The sequence below is a fragment of the Hyperolius riggenbachi genome, chromosome 1 (genome assembly GCF_040937935.1).
Source record: "Hyperolius riggenbachi isolate aHypRig1 chromosome 1, aHypRig1.pri, whole genome shotgun sequence".
Lineage (NCBI taxonomy): Eukaryota > Metazoa > Chordata > Amphibia > Anura > Hyperoliidae > Hyperolius > Hyperolius riggenbachi.
The window spans coordinates 272742165-272758895 of NC_090646.1; the positions used below are offsets into that span (position 1 = coordinate 272742165).

Here is a 16731-nt window from a genome sequence, read left to right on the forward strand (position 1 = left end):
AAGCTTTATACTTATGCCACTGGCCTAGGATTTAAACCTAAGCAAAACAAGACTCTAAAATGAGACTGGCGATCTCAAGATCACTGTGCTACACCAACATCAATAAAACAAACCAGTTCTGGTACATGTAGAAAGTGAACAGAGGCGCCGAAAGGATACAAAATGCTAACATTTTTAATAAATGTTTGGGAGGCAGTGGTGGACTCACCATCCCCAAAACAGACACTAAGCTGTTGATTATTAGCAAGAAAAATGTATTCACATACTCCAGCTCTGGTACATGTATGCATGAACTTTACTTGCATGCAAGTGCATTTACCATCTGGAGTTACGTAGAACCCCCATACTGACATTAGATGATCATCTCATTTACACATTTAATAATGGGAGGCACAAAAAAGTAATAAAATATTTCATTTTTTTTGAAATGAGGTAGGTGGTAGAGTTAACTCTGAGATCGAAACTATTTTAGGAAAGAAACATTTATTAGACGCTTAGTTAAGTCAACACGTTTATACCACTATCACACTTGCATGCTGCGTTGCCCTGCGTTACGCTTCCCCACTGCATCCCCGCCACAAGGGCTATGTCAGGTCAGCACAGAGGCTGCTAAGAACATGGCGAAGGCCACCTTACCCAGAGCCTATTTTGCAGTACAGGACACTGAGTTTAGTTGATTGCATCATAGTTAATTATGTTAAATATGTACACCCATAACACACCTTCTAAATAATTATGCACACCTCTACTATCCAATAAAGCCTCCCTAAAATGAATAAACATTAATTGTACGTCATGTAATCTATAAAAAGTAAGGACTACATCTGAATAAACACTTGTTAATTATGAATCTATGGGATATGGTCTCTGTGTCTCTCCGATTCAGGGTTTCTACATGCATGCATAGAAACAGGTTAACATTAATTTGGATCACCTGGATGAATCCATCAAAGTGGTGTTCCCCGCTATATCATTAGTTGCTCAGGCATAGATAGTGCAGTGACATCTTCTTTCAAGTGCGGACAAAAATTAATGATGAAATCAAGAATCTAGTGCCTTCATTCTTTTCCTCCACTCAGAGTCACTTTCATCTTGGAAATGTTCTGCCTCACTCGTAGTTCAAGAGAGATCTTGGATAGAGTATCCAGTTTCCCCAACCACTTTTTAGGGTAGTGTGAAGAAAATGTCTTGCAACACTTGTCATGGTCCTTTGGAAACAAAGGTTGATGATAACTGGTATATCTGCAACAATAAGCATTTTAACCTTCCAGTTCCATCAAGACCCAGTGCTCTTATGACATTGAGAAGTTTGTCCATTACTTTTGTGTAGTATAGTTTCAAATCTAATGTCCCTTTGCAGAGCATGATTTTGGGCCTATCTAGGGCCCTTTGAATCCAATCAGTTTAAATGTGTCTGCTCCGTGTTTTGGGCATCAGCACTTTAAAAACAGACAAAGCAATTCCTTTAAAATCAGTGACAGGTTCTGGTACATATAGTAGCAGCAGATGATTTCCATGAACATGGTTTTTAATACTATTTATTTTAATGTCATGTTCACTGAGGCACGTATGATCTTCATCAGGAGCATCTGATATCTCATCAGTTTGATCTTCTACACTATGGGTTCTCTCCCATTTCAGTCATTTTTGCACTAAGTTTCCCAACTGCTTAGCAAAGCTTAGAACAAAATGTAATAAATGCAGCAGCTTAACCCCTTTATTTGGCTGCAGGGCTGAATTTTTCCTGTCCCTGGGGAAGAGTGCCATTCCCAGCTTAGCAGGGTGTGTGGTGACCGGGAGCTCTCATACATACCTGTCTGGACGGCTGGATTGCTTTTGCCTCCGCGGCGGTGGTGGCATACTACCTGCAGGTCTTCGTGGTTCTGATCACATGGTATGACGTGATCGTGTTTCAGAAGACCGTGTTAGCGGTAAAGCGCCACCCGTTGGTGAAAGAGGGGTGATGAGAGTATCTTCCATCACCCCTCTTCCACCACTAGATGGCGGGGTAACGCTGACATGGTCTCCTGGATCCTGATCACATGCCATATCATGCCAAAAGTTCAGAGCCACTGGTAGAGGAAGAGAAGAAGTCTTCAGAAGCAGTTTAATATAGCTTCTTACTCTCACATACTGGTTTGGCTGCACTATGTTACCCCAGAGTCTGTCACTGCAAAAGCAGCTTCAAACAAGACATCTCGTTTGAAGATGCAAAAAGCTTAAAGGAGCACTATTACAAAAAACAGTAACATTGTTTAAAATGCATGTGTACACATACATATATAAGTTTAAAATGCACTGTGAATTACTTATTCTGGCAGTTTAAAACCTTGAATCCCTCATGAGGACATGGTCTTGTGGTGACCGCTACATACAAAAAAAGTCACTAATTGGTCATATTAGTTTAAAAAAACGCACATCTTGTATGTATTTGAACACATGTATTTTACATTTTACAGTTTTTTCTATCATAGTGGTCCTTTAAGGACAATAGAAACCTTTTATCCTGCAAAACTTAGCTCTGTGGAAGAACATCTGTGAGCACACCAAGACCCAGCATGAGCACCTTGTTCCCCCAGCCTGGGGCACCAGCATTTGCTTAGGAGGCTCAATTGATGGTAAAACTGGTCTCCTAAGCTACTCTACATGTGGATCTTAGAAAATCACTCCAAGCAGTAGACCCCGTTTCCTTATAAAACCCCATGTTGCAGGTACTTCATAATGGTAACAAGAGAGGACAAAGACACCCCAGGAAATGCTTTGTATGTTACTGTACCTGATAAATAAAGTTACACACTTACCTAGCATTAGAGCCTCTGCTATCAGGCCCCACTTAGTATATTCATCACAGGAATTTATATGGAACAAGGGCCAGCTACCTTCCCAGATGTGCATACACAAAGAAATACGAGATCAGCCTTCCCCATTGCTGAGCCTACTAAACAAAATCCAGACTCACAGGCTGCAGGTTCAGTCTACAATGCTCAGTTATTCTACCGGATGAGATTTGATTTTTGGGGATCAAAGATTTATATTTTCCTTAAGTTATTGAATGACAGTGAGCACATCTTGTCTTTCTTTTATTTACAGTAGTACAGTTACTGAAGCACAGTACCTGTAAGAATATCAGATTGGGCCATTCCCTTCTGCTACTATTCTACCTGGTGTATGCTGAAGGGTTTTTTGTTTTACCATTACTACAGACAGAAGTGTCGCTTTAATACCAACTAAGTAAAGGATTTCTGTATATTGCTTTAAACATCTAAGTCCGATTCCCCTAGTGGTACTTGATGGAATCTGCCTGCCATATCTGCTATCTTGATTCCTGTGCAGCTTGCCAGCGGAGTAAGAGAGAGATTAGATACCTGGGCTTTTCATGCTTCCCTGCCATTTCTGCAGTACCAGGTGAATCCTGGGGAACTTCACCTCTTGTCAATGCCACTTGTCTTCTTTGAGTGTCACCACTCTCATAAAGCTCAGTTTGTGGATATTCATCCACTAGCAATGAGTTTTAGGGATGGTAAAAAAACAAACCGGGTGTCAGCCTGCCTTCACAGAAAGTATTGGATAGAGAAATTAATTTGCAGATTATACAGCAGATAAATACATAAAAGAGCCCCTAATCAACTTCTATGAAGCTGGCAGTTATAACATCTCCAATAAAGTACAGATTATAGTTTCTCATGTCCACTGAAAATGGGGATGACCCTCAGAGCCAAGACCTATCTCATTCTAGTCTCTAAACTTTTGGTGGATGCCAATGTATGCTATACACATAGCGATGCATCTACAATGTGACACAAGTGAATGGATGATAAACTACCTGAGATTGCTCATGGAACCACAGATACTAAAATCTGCATGGTGCAGTTCACTACAGTTAGGATCAACCATGAAAACCCCCTTGTTTCTGCAACCATCAGTCATATGACAATGAAAAAAGGAGTTTACTCTGTCAAGCTATTAACCTGCAAGGAACTCAAAGGGCAGAATAATAAATCACACCGCAAAAAACATAACTCCTTCAATGGGTAACCTCAGGTAGGTTGTCTCTCAGTTAGATTCCCAATTGTGGATACATTCATTGTTGGTCTGCGATGCATCAATATCTACTGTGTTGCTCACCGTCAGCAAATGATAGATATTCAAATATCTGCTTCATTGGAAGTGTTTTCTGAATCTGCTGCATCATGTGAATTCAGCCAAGGTTCTTTTATGTTTTGCTGTGTGAATTATTGTTTTTACAGTATGAGCTCCTCACATATAGGTTAGTAGCATGATTAAGAGACCTATTAGTTTTCTTTTCTTTCTGGATTACAGATTTACAACAGTTTAAAATGTTCCACAAAATGTGTGTATTGTGAATCCATAATTAATTAGGGATTCAATCTCATCTTTGAAAGGATCAGGGTTCCTTCCCCCCCTCATCACCCCACAAATGCACCTGCTGTCCTCAGTCAAGGAAAGTTAGCACACAACTGCAAAGCATAAACTGTGCTTCCTGAGTATAGGTGACCTTCAGTCATAGTAGTCATAGTTACTAGGGAAAGTGAAAAAAGTCACCTTCAAAATAAACAGTTGATATATTCATTAAATTAATGCCCTGACCATTTACAAAATAAGCTCTAAAGTTTTTCTTTAAATGAACATGCAGTTTAGCGTAGTGATCAAAATGCTGTATTTCGTACCTTTACTACCATGGCTGCATAGGTTGCATCAGCTCTCCATAATTCAGGTTTAGACCATCCAACCAATGGGTCTGCTTCATCATTGTATATAGGCGTTAACTTGAACTTTGGAAAGCGCTTTTGGATTTCATTAACAGTATCGATTTCTTGTTCCAGGATGTAAAATGAACTTCCTCCTCCCTGTGATTGATGAAAATAGTTCATATATTTTTCATTTTCTACATAATGCATTGCTGTTATACTGCCACAAGAGGGCATTAAGCTATAAGAATATAATCGAGATGTGTAACAAACTGGTGCTTGTGTTTTTCTACATTACAAAGGAAGTAACATGCCAGACACAGAGTCCGAGACTAATTGTAGGCACACACTATACAATTTGTGATAGATTGGACAAATGATTCATGATTTCCAGACAATGATTGTTCTTTGTTACCATGTTTCACCAGTAGATATATTTTTGTTGTTAAATGTCACAGTTTTATATAAACAGTTATAAGTAGTGTATAATACTTTAAAAACACACTGAGAACAGCCAAAAACATATTTATACTATCAGTCACAATCTAGAAATTTCCAAAAGTAAATAATTTATCCACAGGACTCAACTTACAAACACATTCAGCTCACAATCTTCCGGAAAGGAACCTGTTTGTAAGTAGTGGGCCACCTGTACTAAACAAATAAACATGCTTAGACCAGTAGCTGTGCAGACACAACAAAAGCCTTTACTGTGGTGTATGCTGTCATCTGCACCTTTATGGAAAGAGGAGAGCTGGACAATGAAATACTATTAATTCCAGCTTGCATGCAAATATAATACAAATTGTATGCAGCTCAGAATTGGGCCAATTAAATGCACTTCTTGTTGATTTTGATTGGCCCAGTCCCAAGTTGCTTTCAATTTGCATTACATTTGCATGCAAATTGCATTATTAGCATCTCCCGCTCTTCTAGACAGACAGGACTGTGTTGTGTGCTGGGAGGTAGCTTTACAGAGATTAGAAAATACAGAGTTGCTCATGTTGAACATAACTCAGAGAAATATGTGATCAGCGTGACTGGATCATAGCAGGGCTGGGCCGTGGCAGACCCCTGAGTGGCATTATTATATGCACCGTTGGCGTGAGCCATAGAGGAGAAGTTGCGACAGTCTAAAGTGGAATCCCAGCAGCACCAAGAGGTGAATTACTGTTCCAGCAAGCTCTACCTAATACAGGCAACTTATCTGCAAACCTATATTGGAGAGGGGGGTACCTAATACTGGGAGCACCTCCTGCTATCTATGCTGGGGAAAAGAGCTTCCTAATACTGTGAGCTCATCTGCGGCGGTGTCCTCTCTCCTTCAAAGCGGGGTGACGCCCGCGGAACATGTGGGACAGTCTCGAGGGGTACCGACTCTTCCCTGCCTCCAGCATCTGACTCAACTACCTCTTACCTGGGGATAAGTATATTCTCCTTTGCACAGCTACTTCTTATTCCTCTTTGTTTGCACCTAGTTATATAGGCTGCTCCAGCTCTTACAGGTTTATTGTTTGGAATGTCATTTTCACTGTATTTATTCAATATATATTGTTTGCACTAGTATATTTGCACTTTGGGGTATACCCCCCTTATTTCACTTTATTACTGAACCCGGGTTCAAGTATTGGTGGGCTCTATGACAGATGCCCATCATACTGGCAAGTTAATATTAAATTGCTATCAGGTGTTATTTGATTTATTGCTCAGATGTTGGATGTATACATTATTATATGCATTGATGATTGGTTTGTTCAGGGAACAGTCCTTTGCCGAGTTTTTTAATTGATTTTAATTCATGTTGAACCTTATAATGTTTCCTAATATCTTCATCTAAATTGTGAAATAAAATATTTTTTGTAATTTTTCAAGTGGTGCTTGTCATGAGGGCTTTCTTTCCCCCTCTCCATTTATAACTGTGAGCTCATCTGGCTAACAGTACTGTGGAGGGAGCTACTTAATACTGGGGGCTCATCTGGCTAACTATACTAGGGAGAAGAGCTACCTAATACTGGGAGCTCCTCTGGTTATCTATACTGAGGATGGGAGCTGCCTAATACTGGGGGTACATCTGGCTACCTATACTGGGGAGGGGGGTTTATTTACCTAATACTGGGAGCACCTCCTGCTATCTATGCTGGGGAAAAGAGCTTCCTAATACTGTGGGCTCATCTGGCTAACAATACTGTGGAGGGGGCTACCTAATACTGGGGGCTCATCTGGCTACCTATACTAGGGAGAGGAGCTACTTAATACTGGGGGCTCCTCTGGTTATCAATACTGAGGATGGGAGCTGCCTAATACTGGGGGTACATCTGGCTACCTATACTGGGGAGGGGGGTTTACCTAATACTGGGGGCACATCTTCTATCTATACTGAGGATGGGGGCTAGCTAATACTTGGGGCATGTCAAGGTACCTATACTGGGTAGAGGACTTACCTACTACTAGGGGCACATATGGCTATCTAAACTGGGCATGGGGTCTTTATAATACTAGGAACACATCTGGCTATCTTAATTGGGGAGGGGGATCTACCTAATACTGGAAAAACATCTGACTTCGTATAATGGGGGGGGGGGGCAACCTACTTAATACTGGGTGTAAATTTGCTCCCTATACTGGGGCAGGCACAATTTGTGAGGGTGTCGGCAGGTGAGATTCTTCTGAAGGGGACAGCGGCTTAGTGGAGAGGAAGACACTAAAGGTCCTTAAAGACTACAAGAGGCTGGAAGAAGCCGCAGGTAAGTAAAAGTCAACTTTTCGGTCCCAGTTCAGGTGAACTTTAAAGTTAAACTTTGAGAGCGAAGCTGAGACATGAGACATGTTGGCTTGCAGGGGCTGGAGGAAGCCCCGGGTAAGCAGATCCTTTTTTTTTAATTTGCTCGTATATTCCCTTTAAGTAGAACTAAATGCGCATCTCCAGAATGTTAATTCTACTTCAAAGCATTTAAAGTTTAGAGAAGACCAAAAACAGTTTGCTAGCAAACAGATTCTCACGAACATCGGTGGTTTGCTAACTATATGAGTGTTTGATCCACCTCCTATACCACATCATTAGGCTAAACTTTCACTGCATAACTGTTCACTGCACCTACGTGACAGCCTGCAGTGTTATATTATATACCACTCACTGCATACCTGTTCACAGTGCCTGTGTGTGCGACAGCTGCACATTTGTAATACTAGTCACTGCATACCTGTTCCCTGCACCTGTGTGACCGCACGCTGTTTTATATACCAGTCCGTGCATACCTGTTCACTGCCTCTGTGTGACTGCACACTGTTTTATATACCAGCCCATGCATACCTGTTAACTGCACCTGTGTGACAGCTGCACATTGTATTGTAATACGAGTCACTGCATACCTTTCACTGCACCTGTGTGACTGCACATTGTATTAGTCAAGTAAGTGCATACCTTTCACTTCATTCCCTCCAAAATGGACAAAACAGGCAGAGGCAGACTCAGAGGCAGGCCACCCGGTAGGTCTGTTCGAGGTCGTGCTGACGTGATTTAGTGCGGCCCTGGACCAAAGTACAGTGCTCAGAAGAAGGCATGTGCAATCAACCCCCAAGATTGTCAGGACATAGTTGACTATTTAATACAAAACACATCTTCCGCAGCCACCAGCGCTATACAAGCACCACATCCGCTACATTTGACACTTCACAGGAGTTATTTGGTGGGGAATTAACTTATTCACAGCCATTATTGTTACAACAAGATGAAAGCGCTAAGCAAGTTACACCACCTCATATGTCTGAGTTAGGCGGCACTATGGACATAAGGTGTGAGGAGGAGGAGGATGAAGTACCTGCTGTTGGTGCAGTTTTGGAGGTGTCTGATACAAACAAAGCTGGGGAGGATTATTATGATGATGATGATTATGATGATATGGATGTGACATTGGTTCCCAATAGAGGAGATGAACAGGGGGACAGTTCAGAGGGAGAGTCAGAGAGGAGGAGACGAGTTGCTGAAAGAAGCAGGGGGAGCTAGTCATCAGAAACAGCTCGTGGCAGTGTCCGGCGCCATGTATCGCCCCCTATAGACAGCCAGCCAACATGCCCTTCAACGTCAGTTGCAGACACCACCATAGTGCCATCACCCCAGGGCCCAGCGGTGTGGAAATGTTTTTGTGTGTCTGCCGCTTGACTGCCTTCTCCGCCACCCTCCAGGACTCCAGGCTGCCTGAATTTTTAAGACCACAATTTTTTGTGGTGCGTGTACATGACTGCCTAATTTTTCTGGTTGCACAGCAGCTGCAACAACAAAACAAAAGGCATGTACATGTGTCAATTCCTCTTTGTGATCATTACCTTGATGCGGTGAAGGGGCTTGTGTATCACAATGAAGCAATGACTGCCGGCTATATGAGTGTGGGGGGCACACCCAAGATAATAAGGTTGTTGCTTCATTGTGGACAGACCAAATTCGATCACCAAATTCAATCAGTCACTGTTGTTTTATCATTGAGCTACCTCAGCCTGGCGACCATATGGGCTTGAAAACCGCTATCACCTGCACTCTCGCCATGGTGCGAACCAGTACAGCACGGCCGTCACTACGCAAACAGCTGTTTGCGGTGCGTTACACAGTGAGTTTGGTTTATCAGTGTGAAGCAGTACACTAATTACACTACCTGATTGATGTATACACATGCAAGATGTTTTAAAGCACTTTAGGCCTCCAATTTAGCATGCAATGTGATTTCTGCCCTTAAAACGCTGCTGTGCGTCAAAGTGAGTTTTCCCCGGGACTTTTGGCATATATCCCACTCCGCCATGCCCCCTCCAGGTGTTAGACCCCTTGAAACATCTTTTCCATCACTTTTGTGGCCAGCATAAATGTTTGTAATTTTTAAAGTTTGCCTCCCCATTGAAGTCTATTGCGGTTCGCGAAGTTCGCGCAAACCCGAACTTTTGCGGAAGTTCACGTTCAAGGTTCGCATACTTAGAATCGGAGGTTCGAGCCATCTCCGTTGAAGTTCCGTATTCTTCTGATTTCAGACTCTGTTCTGGCTAAGCAGTTTCTCTAAAATGCTGACTAGCTCTAATTTGGCACTGGGAAATTACACTGATTAACTTGAGAATAAGAAAAAACATCATTTTAATACAAATTATTACAGAGAACTTGTCATGGTAAAATAATATTGGCTGACATTCCTGACTTTTTTAACTTTTGAACTCTAATTTTACAATCTCATCACCACGAGTCTGTGGTATGTGATGTTTAAGCAAACAAATGATCTTATCTACGGTATTTGTCATAAAATTATCTAGCATTCCTGTGAGATCCAACTAATGTTGTATAAGGCATCTAAATGACATGTATATATGTTTGCAAAAATTCTATGTATCTGCTTTTAATGTCCAGTGTATATAAGTTGCCTGTTCTAACATCTTGTCAGCATACAGAAATTGAGTCTGAAGAAGGCTGATTAGCGGAAAGCAAAACCTTTTATACATACCTGGGGCTTCCTCCAGCCCCATATGCATGGATCGCTCCAACGCCGCCATCCTCAGTCTTCCCGCAGCTCCGATACTGGGTCCCCGCACTTCTGTCTGACGTAAGTGAAGTGTGCTGTTTGTTTATCTCTCCAGAAGCTGCTGGAGAGATATGTAGAGGGTGCACTTCTCCTGCGTAGACTGGCCCGACTGAGACATCGGAGCTGCAGGAAGACTGAAGACAGTGACGTGGGGGCGATCTATGCGTATGGGGATGGAGGAAGCCCCAAGTATGTATAAAACATTTTGTTTAATCCAGCTCTGAGTTCCTTTAACAGCATTTTCTGTACTACTATACTTATTCTTGTATTGGTAAAAAATGTTTCACACATAAAAGGAACAATTAGCTCATGAGTCCCAGCATTCTACTGCAGCTTACACTTAATAATCAACAGAAGCATCCTTATTTCTATCTTGACAAGTGCTTTTTAACACACAGTGACACCATTTAATACCAACCTTTTTGTGTAATGCAATATAGTCTAATCTTACTCCTGTTTCTTGAGTGAAGAAATTAGTCCCATTGCAGCAGTGGTTCAGGAGACCCCAACATATGGGTGATCTTGGTGGAGACCTGCATGAGTCTCCAGGACCTCCAAACTTCAAAAGAGGACTTGCTTTCTTGAGACCCTCGGAACAGGCATCATAGTAATTCTGAATACCTGCATAAAGATGTTCACAGCAACTGTCAAAATACTATACTGTCAAGAGTTTTAAAAATGATGTCTTTCAAGTTTTTTTCATTGCTGCTGAAAAAAACAGATAATTTAAAAATGTTTGTAATGCTAAGTTTGTAGGTAAGCAAAGAGATGATATCATCAGTGAAGCTGGCAGGACAATGTTGATGTGATAAAAAAAAATTACCTTTATTTAAAGAGAATCTGTACTGTGAAAATCTTACATAAATAAACATACCAGCCTTTTTGTTGTCTTCTCCTAGCTCCCTCTGTGACATTTTCGCCACTCCCCGCTGCTTTCTTGGTGATAAAATCACAGTTTTATTCATTGTTTTTGTAAACAATGAAGATGGCCGCCAAACAGGATATACGTCTTCAGAGCAGGTGGTTGTTTGCAGTGGCTCCTCTCAAGCCTGACTTGACTGCTGGAATGTTACTCCCACTTGTTGCCTTAGCTGCTTATCTGGGCCTTGAACTGATCTTTCTGCACTCACAGCTGTTCACAAGGTCACAGCTCCATGAGCTGCAGACACACTGGCTGTGAGCAGAGACCTTGCCTGTGACCCATGCACACAGTGCACATACAGAGCCTGCAGGGGGCATGCATAACTTCTCACTATCACAGCAGAGGCAGTGCATTCCTCCCTGGCTTGACAAAGCTTGACAAAGTATTACAGAGACAGTGCAACTAGAAAAGGCTGCAGTAATCCAGACCACATTAGAACAGGTATAAGAAATAAGGCTAAAAATGTTGTTCCAGAGTCTCTAACATTCCATCACAAATCTATCAGTGGCCTATTAGACAAGTTGATTTTTAAAGGATTTTTTTTTCTTGTGGCTGCACCTTAACCAATTTGCAGCCAATGTATTCAGAGGCTTGCAAGTGCCCCAGGCCAATCTATTTTCGCACATTTTTAATTTCTTTATTTGCTACATTTTCTTGCTTCTATTTAGTACTGCTGTAATGTGTATTTATGGCCACTTGACACTAGGGGGCAGTGTGAGGCCTATCTGCTAGATAGGGAGTTAAAAGCATTCCAAGAATTTACAAGAGTATATTTTCCAAGAGTTCTGCCAACGGAGGTCAAAAGAAGTGCACTTATCTGAAACAAGATAACTCTATTGAAGCTTCTAGTGGATTAATAAAAGAATTAAGGTGAATATCTACGCCTATTATTATTCTTTTTTACAAGTAAGCCCCTATTTTGATTGCCAACTAGATAAGGCCTCATTCACACTATCCACGTTGCGTTGTGCAATAATATGATGCTTTCACTCACATGAATGCACTGCCTGTACAACTCTATGAGCATGTTCACATCTCTGCATTATACTAGATTGCATTGTCCTAACATGCAGTCTACAGCAGGATTATGGATAATATGTGCGATAATGCGCATGTACCATAGTATCTGACCTGATTATGAAGCAACGTATGCGTTTAATGCAGACCTCATTGTGTAAAGCAGACAGGATACATTTAGCCAGCCTCCTCAGAAGCAGCAGCTAGCTGCGACCGCGCAAGGCATCTCCCCTGGCTCCCCACGATCATTTGTCTGGTAAGCAGATGCTATATTAGTCACTGAATTGTCCACATTGGATTACACTGTAAAGGTGATCTTGACTTGTATTCCACAGTGAATCAATATACTTTGCCTGTAAATTCTTGAGCACTTTCTTGATTATTTGATTTGTGGTGGTCTGTGTGTATGCGCACGCCCATCCGTTTTTTGATGGGTGTGGGCATGCACACATATACCCACCTCTTATGCACTGGCACCTTTTTTCTTCAGATGATGTTTTTCATGATCTTATTGATTTTTGAGTGATTATTCACATATATGTTTTGTATATCTAGGTAGGGTTACAGCACCTAATTTTTCATGGCACTGGCACTTTTTTATTGCACTTCAAGCACTTTGTTAAAAGGAATTTTTTGTACACATTAGGCATCTGCCTGAACCAGGATTGTATCTATTTATATTATTGATGAAAAAAACGGAAGGTCCGCACCAGTCCAAGGTTCCAAGCTTTATTCGGACATATACATCAGTAAGACATTAGGACAAGCATCAGAGAGCTGACATGTTTCGAGCCATTCAGGCCCTTAATCATAGCTAACTGACTAATGGTAAACTCCCCTTAAATAGGGGATTGTCTGAACACCTGATCCTCTGAACCACATCCAAAAGGGGGGAGGGGACAGAGGAGAAAACCATAGTTTTCCAGGTGCAAGGCATATTTCTTCTGAATAGGTACATACAAATTGCATAAAACCACATACACAGAAAATTAAAACATATTAAAATATATTTTCTTTCTCAAAGAGCAGCGAACATCAAAAATTTATAGATTTAGCGACATGCTATGTCACATAGAGCCATGGTATGTGGGGGCAGGAAATCAGGAAAGGGGGGGGGGAAAGCGGGTGAAAGAAGGGGGGGGGGAGAAAAGAAAAAAGGATAAGGAGGAAGGGAAGGAAAAAGAAGGGAGAAAAAAGTGGGGGGGGGGGGGGAAAGCAGGGAAAAGAAAAGAAAAAGAAAAGAAAAGGGGGGAGGGGGGGGGGTGAAAGAAAGGAATCATGTGATGAACGCCAGGTCCCATCTAGCGTTAAGGCCCCGAGGGGCTCTGGAACCCAGGCGATGTATCCACATAGCCTCTCTTTTCAGTAATTGCTTATAGAGGTCGCCTCCTCTCTTAGATGGTAACACCCGCTCAATCCCCTGAAAACGAAAACCCCTCATCACCCCATCATGTTGGTCCCTAAAGTGCTTGGCCACATTAGAGATGTTTGTGGTGGCCCAACCCGCCCCTAAATAATGTTCAGCCACCCTCTGTCTTAATGGCCTTGTGGAGCACCCCACATATTGTAATGAACACAGGGTGCACTCAACCAAGTACACCACAAAATTTGTGGTGTACTTGGTTGAGTGCACCCTGTGTTCATTACAATACGTGGGGTGCTCCACAAGGCCATTAAGACAGAGGGTGGCTGAACATTATTTAGGGGCGGGTTGGGCCACTACAAACATCTCTAATGTGGCCAAGCACTTTAGGGACCAACATGATGGGGTGATGAGGGGTTTTCGTTTTCAGGGGATTGAGCGGGTGTTACCATCTAAGAGAGGAGGCGACCTCTATAAGCAATTACTGAAAAGAGAGGCTATGTGGATACATCGCCTGGGTTCCAGAGCCCCTCGGGGCCTTAACGCTAGATGGGACCTGGCGTTCATCACATGATTCCTTTCTTTCACCCCCCCCCCTCCCCCCTTTTCTTTTCTTTTTCTTTTCTTTTCCCTGCTTTCCCCCCCCCCCCCCCCACTTTTTTCTCCCTTCTTTTTCCTTCCCTTCCTCCTTATCCTTTTTTCTTTTCTTCTACCCCCCCCCTTCTTTCACCCGCTTTCCCCCCCCCCCCTTTCCTGATTTCCTGCCCCCACATACCATGGCTCTATGTGACATTGCATGTCGCTAAATCTATAAATTTTTGATGTTCGCTGCTCTTTGAGAAAGAAAATATATTTTAACCACTTGAGGACCGCCCCCAGCCGATGGGCGGCGGCAAAGACCGGGCCCAAACGACCGCAATACGCCCATCGGCGGGGGCGGCTGCGGGAGTGGCTGTGCGGCGATCGCGTCATTCGTGACGCGATCAGCCGCCGGGGACTGGCTCCGCCCACCGTTCGTTGTAACCCGCCGGCCGTTCGGAAGCGCCGGCGGGTTACTAGCACCCGGATCGCCGCATGTAACAAGTATAATAGGCTTTGTAATGTATACAAAGCCTATTATACTGGCTGCCTCCTGCCCTGGTGGTCCCAGTGTCCGAGGGACCACCAGGGCAGGCTGCAGCCACCCTAGTCTGCACCCAAGCACACTGATTTCCCCCTCCCCTGCCCCCTGATCGCCCACAGCACCCCTCAGACCCCCCCCTGCCCACCCCCCAGACCACTGTTTGCACCCAGTCACCCCCCTAATCACCCATCAATCACTCCCTGTCACTATCTGTCAACGCTATTTTATTTTTAAGTCCCTAATCTGCCCCCTACTCCCTCCTGATCACCCCCCACCCCTCAGATTCTCCCCAGACCCCCCCCCAGACCCCCCCCCCCCGTGTACTGTATGCATCTATCCCCCCTGATCACCTGTCAATCACCTGTCAATCACCTGTCAATCACCCGTCAATCACCCGTCAATCACCCCCTGTCACTGCCACCCATCAATCAGCCCCTAACCTGCCCCTTGCGGGCAATCTGATCACCCACCCACACCAATAGATCGCCCGCAGATCCGACATCAGATCACCTCCCAAATCCATTGTTTACATCTCTTATCTCCTCTAAACACCCACTAATTACCCATCAATCACCCCCTATCACCACCTGTCACTGTTACCCATCAGATTAGACCCTAATCTGCCCCTTGCGGGCACCCAATCACCCGCCCACACGCTCAGATTGCCCTCAGACCCCCCCTTATCAATTCGCCCGTGCAATATTTACATCTGTTATTCCCTGTAATAACCCACTGATCACCTGTCAATCACCCATCAATCACCCCCTGTCACTGCCACCCATCAATCACCCCCTGTCACTGCCACCCATCAAACAGCCCCTAACCTGCCCCTTGCGGGCAATCTGATCACCCACTCACACCAATAGATCGCCCGCAGATCCGACATCAGATCACCTCCCAAATCCATTGTTTACATCTCTTATCTCCTCTAAACACCCACTAATTACCCATCAATCACCCCCTATCACCACCTGTCACTGTTACCCATCAGATTAGACCCTAATCTGCCCCTTGCGGGCACCCAATCACCCGCCCACACGCTCAGATTGCCCTCAGACCCCCCCTTATCAATTCGCCCGTGCAATATTTACATCTGTTATTCCCTGTAATAACCCACTGATCACCTGTCAATCACCCATCAATCACCCCCTGTCACTGCCACCCATCAATCACCCCCTGTCACTGCCACCCATCAAACAGCCCCTAACCTGCCCCTTGCGGGCAATCTGATCACCCACCCACACCAATAGATCGCCCGCAGATCTTCTCTCCTCTAAACACCCACTAATTACCCATCAATCACCCCCTATCACCACCTGTCACTGTTACCCATCAGATTAGACCCTAATCTGCCCCTTGCGGGCACCCAATCACCCGCCCACACCTCAGAACGCCCTCAGACCCCAGCCCTGATCACCTCGCCAGTGCATTGCTTGCATCTATTTCCCCCCTCTAATCACACCTTGAGACACCCATCAATCACCTCCTGTCACCCCCTAGCACACCTACCCATCAGATCAGGCCCTAATTTGCCCCGTGTGGGCTCCTGATCACTCAGCCAAACCCTCAGATCCCCCTCAGACCCCCTTCCGATCACGTCCCCAGTGCATTGATTGCATCTATTTTCCCCTCTAACCGCCCCCTGAGACACCCATCAATCACCTCCTGTCACCCCCCTAGCACTCCTATCCATCAGATCAGGCCCAATACATCCTGTCATCTAAGAGGCCACCCTGCTTATGACCGCTTCCACAAAATTTGCCCCCTCATAGACCACCTGTCATCAAAATTTGCAGATGCTTATACCCCTGAACAGTCATTTTGAGAAATTTGGTTTCCAGACTACTCACAGTTTTGGGCCCGTAAAATGCCAGGGCAGTATAGGAACCCCACAAGTGACCCCATTTTAGAAAGAAGACACCCCAAGGTATTCTGTTAGGTGTATGATGAGTTCATAGAATATTTTATTTTTTGTCAAAAGTTAGAGGAAATTGGATTTTTATTGTTTTTTTCACAAAGTGTCATTTTTCACTAACTTGTGACAA

At 43.7% G+C, this 16731-nt stretch overlaps 1 protein-coding gene across 1 annotated transcript in view; it reads right to left on the reverse strand.

Annotated features, from left to right (window-relative positions):
• IDUA (alpha-L-iduronidase) overlaps window positions 1-16731 on the reverse strand; it is a 179132-nt gene that overhangs the window by 22684 nt on the left and 139717 nt on the right. Inside the window, exons 6-7 of the mRNA XM_068233576.1 lie at window positions 10680-10882; window positions 4689-4868 (exon numbers count right to left, since the gene is read on the reverse strand). Of these exons, the coding sequence (XP_068089677.1) occupies window positions 4689-4868; window positions 10680-10882 (383 nt within the window). The remainder of the gene's footprint in view (window positions 1-4688; window positions 4869-10679; window positions 10883-16731) is intronic.